This window comes from Artemia franciscana, chromosome 21 (assembly GCF_032884065.1).
Source record: "Artemia franciscana chromosome 21, ASM3288406v1, whole genome shotgun sequence".
In the NCBI taxonomy this organism is placed as follows: Eukaryota; Metazoa; Arthropoda; class Branchiopoda; order Anostraca; family Artemiidae; genus Artemia; species Artemia franciscana.
The window spans coordinates 11,068,942-11,085,131 of record NC_088883.1 but is presented as its reverse complement, the minus strand read 5'-3'; the positions used below and the strand labels follow the sequence as shown (position 1 = coordinate 11,085,131).

Below are 16,190 nucleotides of genomic sequence, written 5' to 3'. Positions count from 1 at the left end.
GGTTCAAGGTTCAATCGGGTTTAATTAAAAAAAGGAAATAACTAAACTTAAAGTACACTGCTCTGTGAAAAAAACTCACGTTGAGACCCATGTCTCAACGAATCACCTCAGTATTGAAAAAGAGTTCAGTGTCTGAACATTAAGGATCTTATTCTTGGCATATTCTTTAGTAATGGATGCTTATACTGTATTGGATATTGAAGGCGCTAGAAATGGCGAAATGAAACCTAGAGTGTCTAACGTAGCACTAGAAATTACAAGGGGTTGTCGGCTAACCCTAGAATGGGACGAGATGTTTGCAAGATATGTAATATCATTGAGCACGTTCAAGTTGGAAGAACATATGTTCTGCGGTAAAAATGAATATAATGCATTTATAAATATCAAAAGACTGATTAAACCCGTTAGTAAAATATACTGAAGCCGATGATATGAATCAATTTATAAAAAAGGAATGCTTTTTTACAATCGTTGATGGATATTTTACTAGCGAGAAGAATCTTCATTATTTGTTATTCTACCATCAGTAGTGAGAACATCAAGATTAAAAATGGTTGGATTTGAGAAACAAAAATCTTACGGAATCTAGTGACTTTGGAAAAATGTTTCATTCTAGATGATGATTTTCCAGAGTTATCTCTTCAAAGGTAAATATTTTCTCAACGAATGCTCAACGATAGAACGAGAAATGATTCTTCAGCTTTGGACTATTGTACGAAACATTTACGTCGTGGGCCAGATGCATGTACTCAGTTTTTTGACATATAAATTGAAACAAAATAAAATGATATTGTGGATTTGCTTTTGAGCGCTACCTAGTAATTCGTTTAAGATGGCCATTTTACATGGTAACCAAATCACTCGAGTACTCCTCCATCTAGAAGACATTTATTTTATTGATCGTAAGTCACTTTCTTTTTGGAAATGAGACAGTCAACATTGAAAAAATGTTTTACATGTGTCCATTATGTTTGTATACATTGGGCAGCTGGTCATCTTGTAAGAATTTTACTGTTGTTGGACTATAATGAAAAGTGTAGATTCTGCAATCCATGTAAACTGCATAGAGGATATGCCGTGCCATTTGAAGAAAGTAAATCCTGTCTTGATGGTGTCTATGACTCTCACACTAGATTTTCCTATGCTCTAATTGTCATCACGATAAATGTGATCAATGGGAAAATACTTACCCTTGGTATGATTGGAAAAAATCTTAGATGTGATTTCAGTTTATTTTCAAGAGACTGTTATCGTCGTGTGGTTTTAATTATTTTGGTAGGAAGAACCTGGTCTACACTTCAATTTCTGGAATAATAAGATGTACTGGTTTTTACGACATCGCTGTGAAGATATTGGCTACTATGATTATAAACCTACTGAGTTTTATTTTGTTGTTACAAAAAGTGATTCTCTATATGAGAACTTTGTGTGTGACATTGCTTCAAATAAGCAAATTGAAACACGTGAAATTTTTAATTTGAATTAGAATAGTATTGTTGCCTTTACAAGGAAATATAATAAAAATAAAGTTACATTATACCGTAAAAAATTTGGCCCTGAATTGTATGCCAGGATGAGTACAAGTTGAATGCTGACGAGCTGTCGCCACTTTTCGTTACCGACTATACGTGGAAGAAGAAATCTAAAGAATGAAGTCTCTTTTGTAGGTTTTATTAACAAACAAATTCACAAACATTTTAAAGCATTCACTCTTAGAGCACTGAAATTTATATTATACAGGTAGGAAAGGGTATTTTCTACTAGAAAGTCGTTCAATTGAGGATTTTGCACATAAATGCTGAGAAATTCGCTATAAATAGCCACGACGTCGAAAAACAAAATATAGTAGCTCATAAAAGCCACAGCTTTTGATCCATAAATAGTGCAATCGCATCCGATTTTGAATAATGGATTTTCTACTTCGCTCAAGAAAGTTTTTGATGTGATGCATGTAGAATGCATACGGTAGGCCAAGAGGGTCGAAAAAGTCAATACTCTTCGCTGTTTGAAAGACGCAGGGCCAATATCACGTCTTTAAATTTGATGGACTACTATTAACAATAATAAGGGTATTGTCAACCCTTTGAATATGGTTGACGAAATCCGAGGGTGTGCAATAGGATTTGTATTTGGATATGTAGGGATCCAAAGTGAATACGTTGAGCATTTGATTTGTGTTCATGGTTCCGAGTCTAATAGAACACCGCATTTTCCGATAGGTTGTAAATTCATTCAACGAGATTAATCCTATGCTATCCTCTAACGGCTCGGCAAAAGTACGCTCTAAACGTACTGTGTTCGTTCGGATAATTCTCGTATATAGAGTACCAGACAGATCCAATACAATGATACCATGAGTTTTTGCAAACATTTCATCGGTTACACCAGTTCAAATAATTGTGAATGTCAATCTAGGTATTGCATTGTCAATTCGTATAGGGTCCTGTAAGATTTATACAAGGATAAATTGTAGAATGGAAGTCCATTTACTTTCCATTCGAGATGGAAGTCCAAACATTTCAAATTTGTGGGGAGAATTTGTCCATGATTCAATTGCACTAGCACTTTATACAAAAGCCAAAGCAAGTTTTGAAGGAATTTCACCATTGATAAATGAAAAGTCGGTAAAGGTACGTAAACCATCAGCAATATGTCGTTGATTTGTGATTGTAAGCGCAACGAGCAGTTTAATATTAGTTCCACTAGCCCTCAATCTTTTAATTGCCAAAGCAACAGAACTCATAACCTGTTGTTTTCGTACATTTAGTAGTGCCGAGGTGAGAGAGACTGCTGTATCAGGTGTATTGGCAGCTATTCTTCGTAAAATAAAACGGGATGGAGCAAGTTGTAGCTTTATATCAACCTTAACATTGGGAGGCAACCGTTGGGGTATATGAAATGTTTCCTTATTTATTTTCCCAACCAAGGGTAAATATTTAGTTGTCACATCTCTTAGTATATTGGTAGTTTGATTGTCCCTTCTATATTTATATCCAATGGGTAAACAACTCAATTTCTTTGAGAACTTTAGAGTCGATCAACATGAATTGCATATAACTTGCATAGTTTGAAAGATTTTTGCTTGTGCTAACTAACCTTCAATTTATGTAGAAACTTATTTGTGTAAACAAATGGTGTAGCACACAATTTTCATTGGATAACCCTTTGGATGCACTTGATTTTTCATTGTTAGATTTTTTGACAATTGCATGTAAATCTGTAATTGTGGAAGTCAAATCTATGAAATGGTCTTCACTGGAATAAATTTGAAAACGAACGTTTTTTAGAGAGCGGTTTTTGCGGATAAAATTGTTAATAGTAACCATGTTTTACACTCACATCAACATTTTCTGCATTGATGACTGAGGGATGTGATTCTTTATGTGGTAAATATGACATTTCTAGGAAAAGAAATCCTTTTTCGAACAGTATTTGCTCTTGGTTTCGGTTTCTTCTTTGACAAACGTGATGTTTTACGCTTCTGACTTGAGTAGAGACTGATGAGTGATGAGGTCTGTTTCGCCCTTACTAAACCTTTTCTGCTTTGTCGGGATTTCAATTGCTCACCGAGGGATCGCTTACCGAATCTGAGATTTTGTGAATCATTTTCTATAAAATCCTTCCAAGAGCCCCAATCATGTTCTGTAGTGGACGAAAAATCCGCGGCAGCCGGTACAATGTTTTTTTTAACAAGGAGCAGTGCAGAGCAAAAAAAAACTTAACAAACCTATTGCTGAGACCGTAACCCGACATGGACGAACGACTCCTGTAATAGTTCATGACATGACCCAATTGTCGTTGTCTAAAAGTAATAACATAGCAATCACTATCAGGACAAACAAAAGTCTTTGCTTATTAGCCATCTCGGTATTTATTGGATTGAAAATGACATGTAATCACAGCTAAACCTTTTGGTATTGCTAAAGGATAGCCTAATTTACCCAATTAAGGTTAACTGACTGAGTTCCAAAAACAAAGTGATTTCCCGAAATATATTGAAGGTGCTTTATGTTGTTTGGGTGAATGTATTCGTGAGTGACTTTTGTTTAAGAAACACTTAGGAGGGGGGCTTAGGTATTAGCGACTCTCCATGTCTAAAACAAAGGATGCATAAAGAAATATACAATTGTCTGATGAGAAACGGGTTGGATATTCTGCAAAAATAACACCTTCCATGCCATTGATGGTACCAGCACTTTTACCCTCGATTATATTCCGGGAAAAACCAAGAATATCTCTCAGATTATCATTAAAATGAATCTTTTGATTCTCGATGGTAGAGTTAATGTAAACTAGCCATGTTTCATTGAATACTTATAATGGAATGCATCAATCTTACGAGCAGAGATTTTTTTATTGATTTCACGGTAAAAATCATTCATACTACCATATTCTTTGTATCTTAGGTGAGATGCGGGTATAAACCAGAGTTAAGTGATTTTATCCATTCCTCTTCCTCACCATATACTTGTCAATCGTTTGGCCTACCTTTTATGTCATATGTACGATCTTTTCTCAGGATATCATAAGTATTTTTAAGAATGCAATCAACAAGAGCTACTTCATAATTTGCCTCAAATTTATGTGGAGAAAATTTTTCAAAAAATTGCTTGTTTTATTCAAATCAGCATAGAAGGAGTCGGAGACATTGGAAAATAAATGTCACATAAATGTCACCAGAGTTAAGTGATTTTGTCCATTCCTCTTCCTCACCATATACTTGTCAATCGTTTGGCCTACCTTTTATGTCATATGTACGATCTTTTCTCAGGATATCATAAGTATTTTTAAGAATGCAATCAACAAGAGCTACTTCATAATTTGCCTCAAATTTATGTGGAGAAAATTTTTCAAAAAATTGCTTGTTTTATTCAAATCAGCATAGAAGGAGTCGGAGACATTGGAAAATAAATGTCAAATAGAAATCTGTAGGTATTGTGAACGTCTTCAGTGATAATCCAAGAATCAAAATCATAGTTTTATGCTAGCCAGCGAACAAGTAACTGTCTCTTACCCTTGCGAGTTCGAATCTTTAATGTCTTTTCACTCTGATACATTCCATTGTTTTTAACTTTTTGTAGAATTTACTGTTTTAAAAAGTAGAGTTGAGTGAAAGAGTCAAACTTTAGCGTAAAGAGCGGGACGTTGATGAGGAAGCAGCCTCTTTTATATGCGAAGTAATTTCTGTTCGTTTTAAGTTTTAATGTCGCTCCTTACTTTCAGTTAAAAAAAACTGGTTTTTTATTTTGTTTAATCTCTTTAAGTGGCTTACGGCAAAACTATCACAACTAGCAAATGATGCGAGTTACATTTTCACACCTACAGAGATGTCAAGAGCAGAGTCTGAATATTATCTACCATCCGTATTTGGATTTTTGTGATTTAATACTGGTTTTTCTTTTCAATTATTTATTTTAAAATGTTAATTTAAGTGCAAGGTAAAAACAGAAGTACAAAATTGAAATGGAGCTTAGGGTGTGAATGGCTAATGGGTGTAGTATTTGCTTTATGGGCTAACCTGAGCTCATTTGTTTTATAAGGGATAATTCACTTATCTGTGATTTTTTTAGGAATATATATTAATGTTATTTCATTTACATGCTCTTTTAGCATAAATTAACTTATTTAATCTGTTTGACCACAATCTATTCCTATACATTAAAGATTAAGGACAGACGCTACTCTTTAAGATAAAAACTTCTCTGATTTAGTTGTAATTAAATTAATTCGAGTTTCAATAAAGTCTGATAATCCTCTGTGGTATGTCTAATCTGAAGATCGTTTTAACAACGGATCTTTACTTGGTGTAAGTTTTTGTACCTTAGACCACATCTTCGGATAAACAAACGTTTTCCTCGGATTGGATCGCTATCCTCACCTAGGACTCAAATTACTTAAAGACAGGCTTATATCGGTTGTAAAGTATGCCCACATCAAGTGGAAACAGTGTAGTTTTTATCTATATTGTGCGCTCTTTAACTAATCAAAGCTCGGTTCTGGCACCCTGCCATGTCAGAAACTTGTGTTCTTTACTAATCCTTTTCAAAATTTTCAACTCAAGTCATTATAATGTTACCAATAACCTCCAAGTTTTTAATATTTTGAAAAAACAAAAACAACACTTTCTTACAAGATATGTCACTTGGTCCCGGGTCAATATTGGCCACCTTCAAGTTTCGACATCTGTTTCATTGAGGATGTATCCCTCGTCAAGTGTGTATTCAGTATTTTTGCTTGACGGAGGGGCAATTTTACCGGGGGAGGGGGCCTAGAAAAAAATATCTAAAACGCAGAAAAATTTATTTATAAGTATTTTGTTACGTTTTTAAGAGTCGGACAAAAATTCCAGGGGGATCAAACCCTGTAGCCCCCTTGATACTACCTTGTCCCTGGTTGACTGTCAAGTTTTTTAGCCTGTATATATTTTTTTTATTGCTTTAATGAAATTCTATATAGCCGGCCGACCTGGCTTTGGTTTTGTCTAATGTCCGAATTGTTAATATGATACGGATCATAAATTAGGCTATATTCAGTATTTTTGCTTGACGGAGGGGTAATTTTTCTGGGGGAGAGGGCCTAGAAAAAAATCTAAAACGCAGAAAAATTTATTTACAAGTATTCTGTTACGTTTTTAAGAGTCGGACAAAAATTCCAGGAGGATCAAACCCTGTACCCCCCTTGATACGACCTTGTCCTTGGTTGACAGTCAAGTTTTTTAGCCTATATATTTTTTTTATTGCTTTAATGGAATTCTATATAGCCGGCCTACCTGGCTTTGGTTTTTGTCTAATGTTCGAAATGTTAATATGATACCGATCATAAATTCAAAGCTATAGAAGTTGAAAGTATTTTAGCTTAAGTGTTTATATTCAGTTTCATGAAGGCTTAATCATTCTTCGGAACAATTTATAAAATTTTGCAAATGCAAGGTTTTCCTTTGTACTGGTGGTATACGCAGTTATAATATTTAAGGCTGTAAAACGTCTAAATGACCTTTTTGTGCAGACGGTTGGGTAGTAAGCTGTTTGGACTACAATTTTTGGCGCAGTGTTCTCCAGCCATCATTTATCTCATCTTCGCCTGTGGTATCGAAGACCCCCGATCGGCTCTTGATCTGTCTTAACTGCATTGGGCCATGTCTTATCTTCTCCTCGCTTCTCCTTCCAATGAATCACGATTTTTGGAGTTCTATAACCGCTCTTCGGGAGCACTCTCTTGCCTCTAACATACATGACGAGTCCAGGCTAGGCGGCATTTTTTTTTTTTTTTTTTTTTTTTTTTTTTTTTTTTTTTTTTTTTTTTTTTTTTTTTTACAGGCCTATGTCATATTTTGGTGACAACATACTTGAATTTATGTGTTACTGACTCTATCCAAGGATAAAGCACTGAAAATTTGTCCTCAGGCAGGAGTGAGTGAAACAAAAAAAGGCTATAAATATCCGTCACTTTTAAAAGCCACATCTCGCAACCAAATGGAGCTAGGGAGCCAAATATTGCCTCATAAGTCAGAATTTCGTATTTAAGAGGGTATATCTTTGCCTCCACAAGTGCAAAGAGTGAGCCATTCATTGGATCGAGGTCATTGCACAAGCAGGTCCATACCAAACTAAGCGAATTCAAGGCATGTTAAGTTGTCCTAAATGCTTTATTTAGTAACTAATGTAAAAAGTAGTTTATTTTTGTGCGTTTCGGTGCTTTTAAAGGCATATATTATTCTACCTAGGCTGCAAAGCAATAATTTAGTCTGTTTTAAGTTCAACTTGCTCTCTACGTCCGGGTGGTTGTACTGGCACCCCTTCTTAAATACATAAATGGGTGCATGCATAATAAATCTTGACCTTACCAATTATTCGCATAGTCAAAACTTCTTCATGGCAAATATCTCCTTGACAGCGTTTTCCCATGGCCAGAAGTTCATCACAAGCTTTCAGGTCACGCCCTAATAATAGAGTCAAGTGTTGCTTCCGTTTCTATGGTAGTAACTTCTGTTATACTTGTAGAATTCATCCAAGGATGGTATAACTTTCATTTATATTCTCTTGATTAAATTTTCTCTCGAGAAATTTAACTGAGTATCCAAATTTTCCCCTAACTTAGTCCTTCGAGTATGGAAAGCTAGAACTGTTAAGATAAATACCAACTTGAAGTTCAGGTGTATTTCCAAATTTCTGCAGTGCATATCTATGTGATATGACGAAGAAGCGTATTACAGTTTATTTGTAACATTTAAGATTGACTTAACGGGAAGTTGGCTACTCAATTCTGCAGTATCCAAGGATAAAGCACTGAAAATTTGTCCTCAGGCAGGAGTGAGTGAAACAAAAAAAAAGGCTATAAATATCCATCACTTTTAAAAGCCACATCTCGCAACCAAATGGAGCTAGGGAGCCAAATATTACCCCTCACCTTGAAAAATAGCTTATTCATCCTGAGCCCCACCTCATGTCGTAGAAACTTCAGAGGGTGCTCATTCGATCAGAAATTGAGAGTTCTAGTTCCTTGTTATAAGTCAAAAGGGATTAAAGACCAACCAGCCGCGGGGGGAGGGTTATTTTCCGGGGTGGTGAACGCCAGCTCCCCTACAATAGGACTTCAAGAGCGAGCTGTATTACCGAAATAGTACCTTTACAGACTCTAAATGAGAGAGTTAATTTCGTGCTGTTGGCTGTTTTCAACAATTAGATCCAACCTGCAACGATCTATTTCTACTTGAACCGCTGTTTGCCAAATGAAACCAGGAAATTACAACAAATTGAATTGGTGACATATTAAATAGTCTCAAAACACAAAATCGGTGGTCAGTTCCTTAAGTGAACAGGAATATATATTTACCCATCGATTGGGAGTCTAATAGTGTCTTAGTTATAATTTTTGGAGATAAGATCTGTCAGACCTTTGTTGGCAAGGGAAAGGAGAGATGTCCCTCAACTAAGCGTTGTAGGAACTAAGAATAATCGTCCTAGGTTTTTTTTCTGTGGTATTAGCTCTTATTGTCATGGTATCTACCAGATAAGGCTGGTAAGATCTTTATTGAAAGTGATCAGACGTAAGAGCAAGTGGCTTATTTGTTTCCTTCGGGGTCTGCTCGTAATCTGACTTTTGTAGGAGAAGGGGGTCCCCGAATTCTTGTCACGACAAGACATCTAACAGAACAGGTTTTGGATCTCAACCAAATTTTGTGCGATCTCAATCAATATTGGGGGAAAATAAGAGGTGATGTCCTGCTTATGCCTTTTCGGGGTCCAACCCAATCCTCCATTTGTGGGGAACGGGGCCTAAATTCCTGCATTCAGTGTATATCCCAGACAGGGTTTTGGATCACTACCAAATTTGGTCGGAAGTTAGAGCCCTAGTTATGATCTTTGGGAGTCTGTGCCCGATAAAGCCTTTATGGAGTGGGTCGCTAAATCCTTGTCATAAAAATTTGTATGAGAACATGTTGTCTGGATCCAATCGAATTCGTGTCGGAGAAACGATCTCAAACTATCAATGTTATAACCCTACTCGCCTCAGAAACTACTACTACTACTAACAACAACTCACCGGAGCACCAAACCACCCGAGCCCAACACAGCTACGCACGCTACTCCTCCATCCCAATCTATTCAAAGCCTCCCTCTTGACAGCCTCCCAGGAAGTTCCCGTTTCCTTTAAATCTTTCTTTATGACATCCTTCAAAACCAGACTAGGATGGCCTGCTTTCCATTTAGTCCTAGACGGTTGGCCAAAAAGGACTATCTTTGGCAATCTGTCATCCTTCATCCGCAGAACATGCCCTAGCCATGTCAACCTTTCTTTCATTATATTCCTAGAAAGCGGGATTGAACCACATTTTTTGTACAGCCTTTTCGTATAGCGGTATTATTTTATTTTAAGGAGCCAAACTTTAATTTCAATCAAGAAAACGGACCAACATTCTGTTTGACAAACATGTGCTTAATATGAAATTACAGGCGTATTTCTACCTGTCATACCTAGGCCATAACTATGTGACGCTTGAGTAGGTAATTCCTCGAAGAGCTGGAAAATTGGGCTATAGATGTTAAGACTGCCTAAAAACTTCATTCTCAAACAATTGTAAAAAGATTGCCCCCTCTATAGACTACGTTTTTAGGTTTTTAAGTACCCTTGGAGTTGCTTGTTCTTTGATAGCATTATTCGTGATTAATCTCTTGTGTTAGTGTCTAATTAGTTTTTGCTTGAAAAACGTACGTATACTTAATTTGATTGAAATTTTTCAGGTATATTTCTACGTTTCTGCAATGGCAAGAGCGCATCTACGGGATACAACTGGACCTTATGCTGATATCCGAGCGATACTTGGAACTTATGAAATTAAAAATACTCAAGATGTAAAATTTGTTCGTAATATGCAAGATCTATTTTATAATTTTGCTTGGTATGGTCAGCTTCCCTCTGATCAGGAAATGCCAGGAAAGTTTTATATAGTTGATGACCATATTCAGACAACCTCTAGGTATCCTGCATGCTTGTATTTTAAGACACTTGGGCTTTACCCAAAATATGCAAGATCGGATTAAATATGTCTTTAGCATGTTTTTTTCTTTCTCTCTTATTCTTTTGTAGCTTTCTTAACACTTTTAAGAACAGCATGATTACTGTTCAAGTTTGAAAATACAAGAAGGCTCTTTTAGTTCTTTTTCAAATTGGACAAGTTTTTGTTTTGTTTGTCAATATCCTGCCATAGATACTCCTGCCATTCTTAATGGTTCTACAAAAGCAATAGTATATGTTAAAAGTAAATTTTAGGCTTAGCTATATCGAGGAGTGATAACCCCACCTTTTATTGTGGAAATATTCTGAAATTTCTTTACATGTTTTCTAAAAGTAGGCACTAAGTAAGTTGCTAAAAGTAGAAAAGTGCTTTCTTTTTAGAAAGCAACTAATCGTATTAACCAAAGAACTTCTGTGCATGCCTACATAGAAGGGGAGGAGGAAATATCCCATAAAAACAAGATCTTCCTGAAAAAATTCTGAAAAACTTTAAAATCATGACGAAAAAGTTCTTTTTTGACACTTCGCATCAAGTCATTGTATTGTGCAGAATTTTTGTGATTTATGTTTTTCTTTATGATTAATTTCTAATTTTCGGGAATTATTTTCCAGTTGGAAATTCTAGTTTTTTCTCTCTATTTGATGTATTTTAGTAACGACCTTTTATCGCCTACTGTATTTTGGATAGTGATAACAAGCCATTGTTTGTCGAAACTATGAAAAAGGCATATACAATGTCTTCAACGGTAAATACACGCAGGGCTGACCCTTGGGGAAACCAAAGCATTATGTATAGGGGGGTGAGGGTAAAATAAATATTCTCCAATTTTTCTTCATGTGCATCTTTCAGTCAATTCTTCCTCCCCCATGGACAAGTATTCTTACTTTTACCTTTGTATATCTCTTCAAGGTCCACAATAAGTGTAAGAATTTATAGACCCTTCAAATTAAGATGAAGTCAAATACAATTTAATCTTTCTTACATTCCCGAAATTTTGTTTAACTACTGCCTTTCTTTAAAAGGTTTTATTTTTACTCAATTTTTTATTATATTTTAAGGATTTTTTTTTACTGTTTGAGCTAGTGAATTGGGATCGTAAAGCTTCAACACGTTCAACACACAAATGTAAATGTGACACAAACACGCGTACGAATGTGACACATACAACCACAGATATAAATGCGAGGACATCCTCACATTTATTATCCTCAGGTTTTTTCTAAATTCAGTATTTGTTTTGAAACGTATCTTATAAACTTTCAGATTAAGTCTTCCAAATTTTTAGAATACAAAGGATCTTTCTTAGCTTTCCCAAATAATGAGGGTAAATAATATACTTTTTTAAAGTAGCTTATTCTTTACTCTCAGAGGCCCTTTTGGTGTAGATGATGAGTGTATATGTTATGTTATAACTTATTTTGTCGTTCGAATTATTTTACTTAATTTCCTGCTAATATTACCATGTTTTAATGTCTTGAATTTATTTTCAATTGTGTAAACATTTTTTTTAAAATCGGTGTTTTGATTACTCCTTGATTACTGTAATTTTACATCTCCGCTGTAAAATTAAAAAAATTATTTGAATTCTATGGGTTTCCTAGGGATGGCCAAAGCAGGAACCTTAAACAAGGGAGTTTTAAACCTTCCTTAAACTGAGTCTTCGCCCGTGTATCAGCTTCAGGTAATTTAGTGCTGTAACCCGTTTATAATAGTAAGATAGTTAGTACACATTCAAAATGGCCTCTAAATTGGTAGTCATACTTACTGCTACGACGTCTTGATTGGTCTATTCCAATCTCAAAATTAGGTGGAAAACCTCTGTTAAAATACTCATCTGATTCTCCTCAGGGTTCGACCCTATAACAGAGGTGTAGCTATAATTTTCAGCATTCAGGGAGAATACTGGGTTTTGTGCCTCCCCCCCCCCAGATCATTCTGTTGACAAAAAAGCTCAGTTTGACGCTCCTTCAGAGGCTGCAGCCAGGCAAAGCCGTTCTTTCTTAGCCCCTTAGCTACTTCACTGTTCTGTATTGCCAGTATCTTAAGACCTACTTTTTTTTATCTCTTGTGTTTTGGTGAATTCCAAGTTAATTCCAATGTTGCAGAATGGTAAGCGAAGAGTAAGTCCTAGCGATAGAAACCAAAACTCTAAAAAACTTACAACGCGTGTTCCATTACACATTCCTTCTGGAATACGGTATCTGAGTTACACATAAGCATAATTCTTGTGTTTTTCTTTGTTTTTCAATCAAGGTGTGACAAAACTATAATCTCAATTGAATTGAGGAATTCTGTAGTAAATTCGATTCCTCCTTCCTGTATATCCTTCACAGAATCATGACTTTTGTAAGATTTGTATTCTCTTGGGCGGTGATCGATAATTTCCGCATTTATTGTACTTACTTCTTAGTTGAGCGAAGCTAAAATAACGTGTTCCTTCGTTCCATCGCGATTATGATTTGACGGATAATCTCCATACACTTCCTCAATTGAATTACCACTGAAAATCATATCTTCAGGTAATTCGAATTCATTGAAGTAATTTTGGGGAAGATTTTTATTTCCCACGTTTAAGATGTACTTTCGAATGTTTTCTGTTCAGGATCGGCCTGTATATTTTTTCTAAGGAAAAATGTTCGAAATACTTTCAGAGATGACTTTTATTGATAAATCAAGTGTTTCACTCCGGTTGCTTCAGAGTACAGCTTTGTCTTCTTAGTATTTTGGTTACTGTCAAAATCACAATGAAATCCCAATAAAAAAAGAAGAAATCTCGGAAAAGCAAAATCAAAAGCAAAAAGCAAAGATCACATTGAATTAGAACCGAAAATGTTCCGCAACAAAATTTCCGGTTAAAAGACAAAGAAGCATGAAATGAAAGAACGTTTTTGTTATGTATGTGTGAGTATCTAAGGATAAACAGGAAAGAGGCTAATTTTTGGTTTCCAAGGCACACCTTCTGTGTTTAACACTAATTTCAAGAAGTTTCAAACTCTCCACTCAACTTGAGAAAGTTTTAAGCACTACTTTGAATCATCTCTCCGACTTTCTCCGATCTGAGTATCTCTCATGAAAACGCATGGGGAAGATAAGCGATTTAATGAAAGAATGGTTTGCCTTGAGGCTCGGTCGGTCAATTTATCGTTTAGCCCTACTTCCACTCTTTGTAGAAATAACGCAAAAACATAGAGAGAAGATTGAAGCTTACAGTTGAATAACAAGCAACTGCTAATTAATAATTGTTCAAAGCAGATTAAGCGTTAATCATAAGAAGCTGAACTGGAGGATGTTTTATTGTAAGAGCTAAAGCTCAAGTAAGCTTCCTTAAAAGAGGAGATTCAAATTCTAGAGAATAGATGCTGGTTATTATAGAGGCTAAGTAGTTTCATATTCTGGCCTCCTGTTCTTTCTTTATTCATATCCCTATGAATTATTTGATTCAAAACAAGTTTCCTATTTTTCTGAAACAAAACTCCATTTTTGGTTACCTTCTAATGTCAATCTTGTAACGATTATTACTCTTCTTTTTTCCGAAATAAGTCAAATTTTCCTATATAAGAGAGAATTTAGCTTTAATGTTTAAATATCTAAAACTGACACTCATGTTATAATTTTCGCCTCAACGATGAAGGGGAAGCTGTTAGTCCCTTAGCACCCGCTTTGTATGCTTAATATAGATTTATTCCTCCAAATGAAGAGACGTCAGAGGCTAAATTCCTTCAGTTTATTCATTTGAAGCGACTCCCACGGAAGCTCGAAAATTTGCGCCTAAATATTAAGTTTTTGAGGCTCCGGGTATTTCCCCCTCCTCCCGATAAAAATTTGCTTACTTCTGCCCTAATAGCCGGTACAAAACCAAGCGAAATTTTATTACTGTTAGCATTAATGAATAAACCGCTGTTATATAAACACAAAATTCTTTTATAGAATCCATATATTTTTAGCGTTTGGTAGTTATAAGCTGATTTCAAACATTTGCTCGGCAACACTTTGACCTTGTTTGAGCTAAAATCTTTGAGTTTTCGGGACAATTGGAAGAAGTCGTTATTCTGCTTTAGGAGAATCTCTTGTTATTTAAAAAGGAAACGTAGAACTTCAAATTTTAATTTGAACGAGCCCTCTCCTGACAAAGTACAGCCACTAATTCAAGAAGTTGATGATATTTTCTTAAACTCCTAGTGGCCCTGATCACAGGAGAGCAAAGTTTGGAAGAAAATAAAAAATTCATGAGAGCTAGGCACTTAGTTCTCTCATGAGCTTCAGGATTTGTTTTTGTCACAGTTTATAACTCAAAGTTTGTAAAGGTTACTACAACTTTTAATTTTATTTAAAAACCTCGTTCTTTGCACTAAAGCTCGAATTTTGTTCAAATTCTTTAATTCTTGTTATCGATTGATTTTTTTCATGACAGTTTATTAGCTTTTGATCGCAGCAAATTTGACGAACTCGATAAAACTATAAAACAACCCTCCCCTAGATTCTGAAAAGTAGATTTGTCCCCTCCCCTCATTAAATTTTTGTAAACCAACACCCTTGATTTGAATCCTGATATCTCAACGGGGTACGCCTGTAGAAAACACCCTACAGATATGTTGAGTACCTCCATAGGAGGCCTCAACATGGTCCACCAAGGGGGACTTTGTCCCTTGAGGTCCATAATAGATACTGGGGCACCCTCGCCCAGGGTCTCAAACACAGGTGGAGGAGGAAGAAGGCCCCTCAAATGTACACTCAAGAGGGCCTACTGGCGTGTACACACGTCCCATGGTTGCAAACCTTCTCTCAGTTAAATTGTATGTTGATGCAGAACACCATCGTGGGAGGATCCTCTACAGGAGGACAACTGTGGCAGAGCATAGCATCCAGATTTATGGACGATGGCCTCTGCAAAGGGCTGCTCTGGCCATTACGGGGTACCTGCAAGACTGGGGATCTTGCGGTCAACTTTTCCCACTTGAGGAGCGGCGCCCCTCGAGGAAATTATAGCCTAGTAAACAACTTAGCGTTCGCACGGGATTCTGGTTTTTGGATATTACTTGGTTTGTTTTGATGAGTGTTTTCGGGCTGAAAAATCTCTTCCTAACTAATTTATCTATTAATAAACTAATTTATGGGCTGCCTCCTCGTAGTAGTAAAATATTTGTAGGCATGAAAATATAATGAGTTGGAGGTAATAGATTTGGGATTGTCTGTGCAGGATTTCGACTCTTGTCGATATAAGAGGATCACCAAGTGCTGAAAACCATGTTGTGACCAGGATGGGCCCAGGATTGCACAAAGCCTCCAGCCAAACTGACGGTTTCAGGGACTTTTTACTGTCCGGTTGTAAGCCGGCTTAAGCGCTTCGGTGTAGGCTTGAGAAGATATGTTGGTCCCCGTAATGCACTGGTATCCGGGATCATTGCTTTTCCTAAGGCCAAAATAATTTCAATGATTTAAAGAACATGAAAATTGGAACTTGGAATGTTACGACGTTAAAAATGACTATCGTATCGACATTTTGACTGACGAATTCAGACGGTTTGAACTGGACTTATTAGGAGTTTCAGAAACTCATACCCCAGGGGTAGGAAGCATGAAAGTAGTTGACATTGAATTTGTTTACTCAGCAGGAAGGATAGGGTACATAGACAGGGAGTAGGGCTCATGATGAATAAGGAAGCTGCTAAGTCTT

General features: G+C 36.1%; 1 protein-coding gene across 3 annotated transcripts in view; it reads left to right on the top strand.

Moving 5' to 3' along the window:
• The window catches only part of LOC136040756 (neurotactin-like), a 126,187-nt gene extending 115,632 nt beyond the window's left edge, over positions 1–10,555 (top strand). For all 3 annotated transcript variants that reach the window (XM_065725075.1, XM_065725073.1, XM_065725074.1), the window contains one exon: positions 10,242–10,555. In XM_065725075.1, coding sequence (XP_065581147.1) covers positions 10,242–10,541 — 300 coding nt within the window. In that variant the 3' untranslated portion in view covers positions 10,542–10,555. The remainder of the gene's footprint in view (positions 1–10,241) is intronic.
• Positions 10,556–16,190: the final 5,635 nt, after the last annotated feature.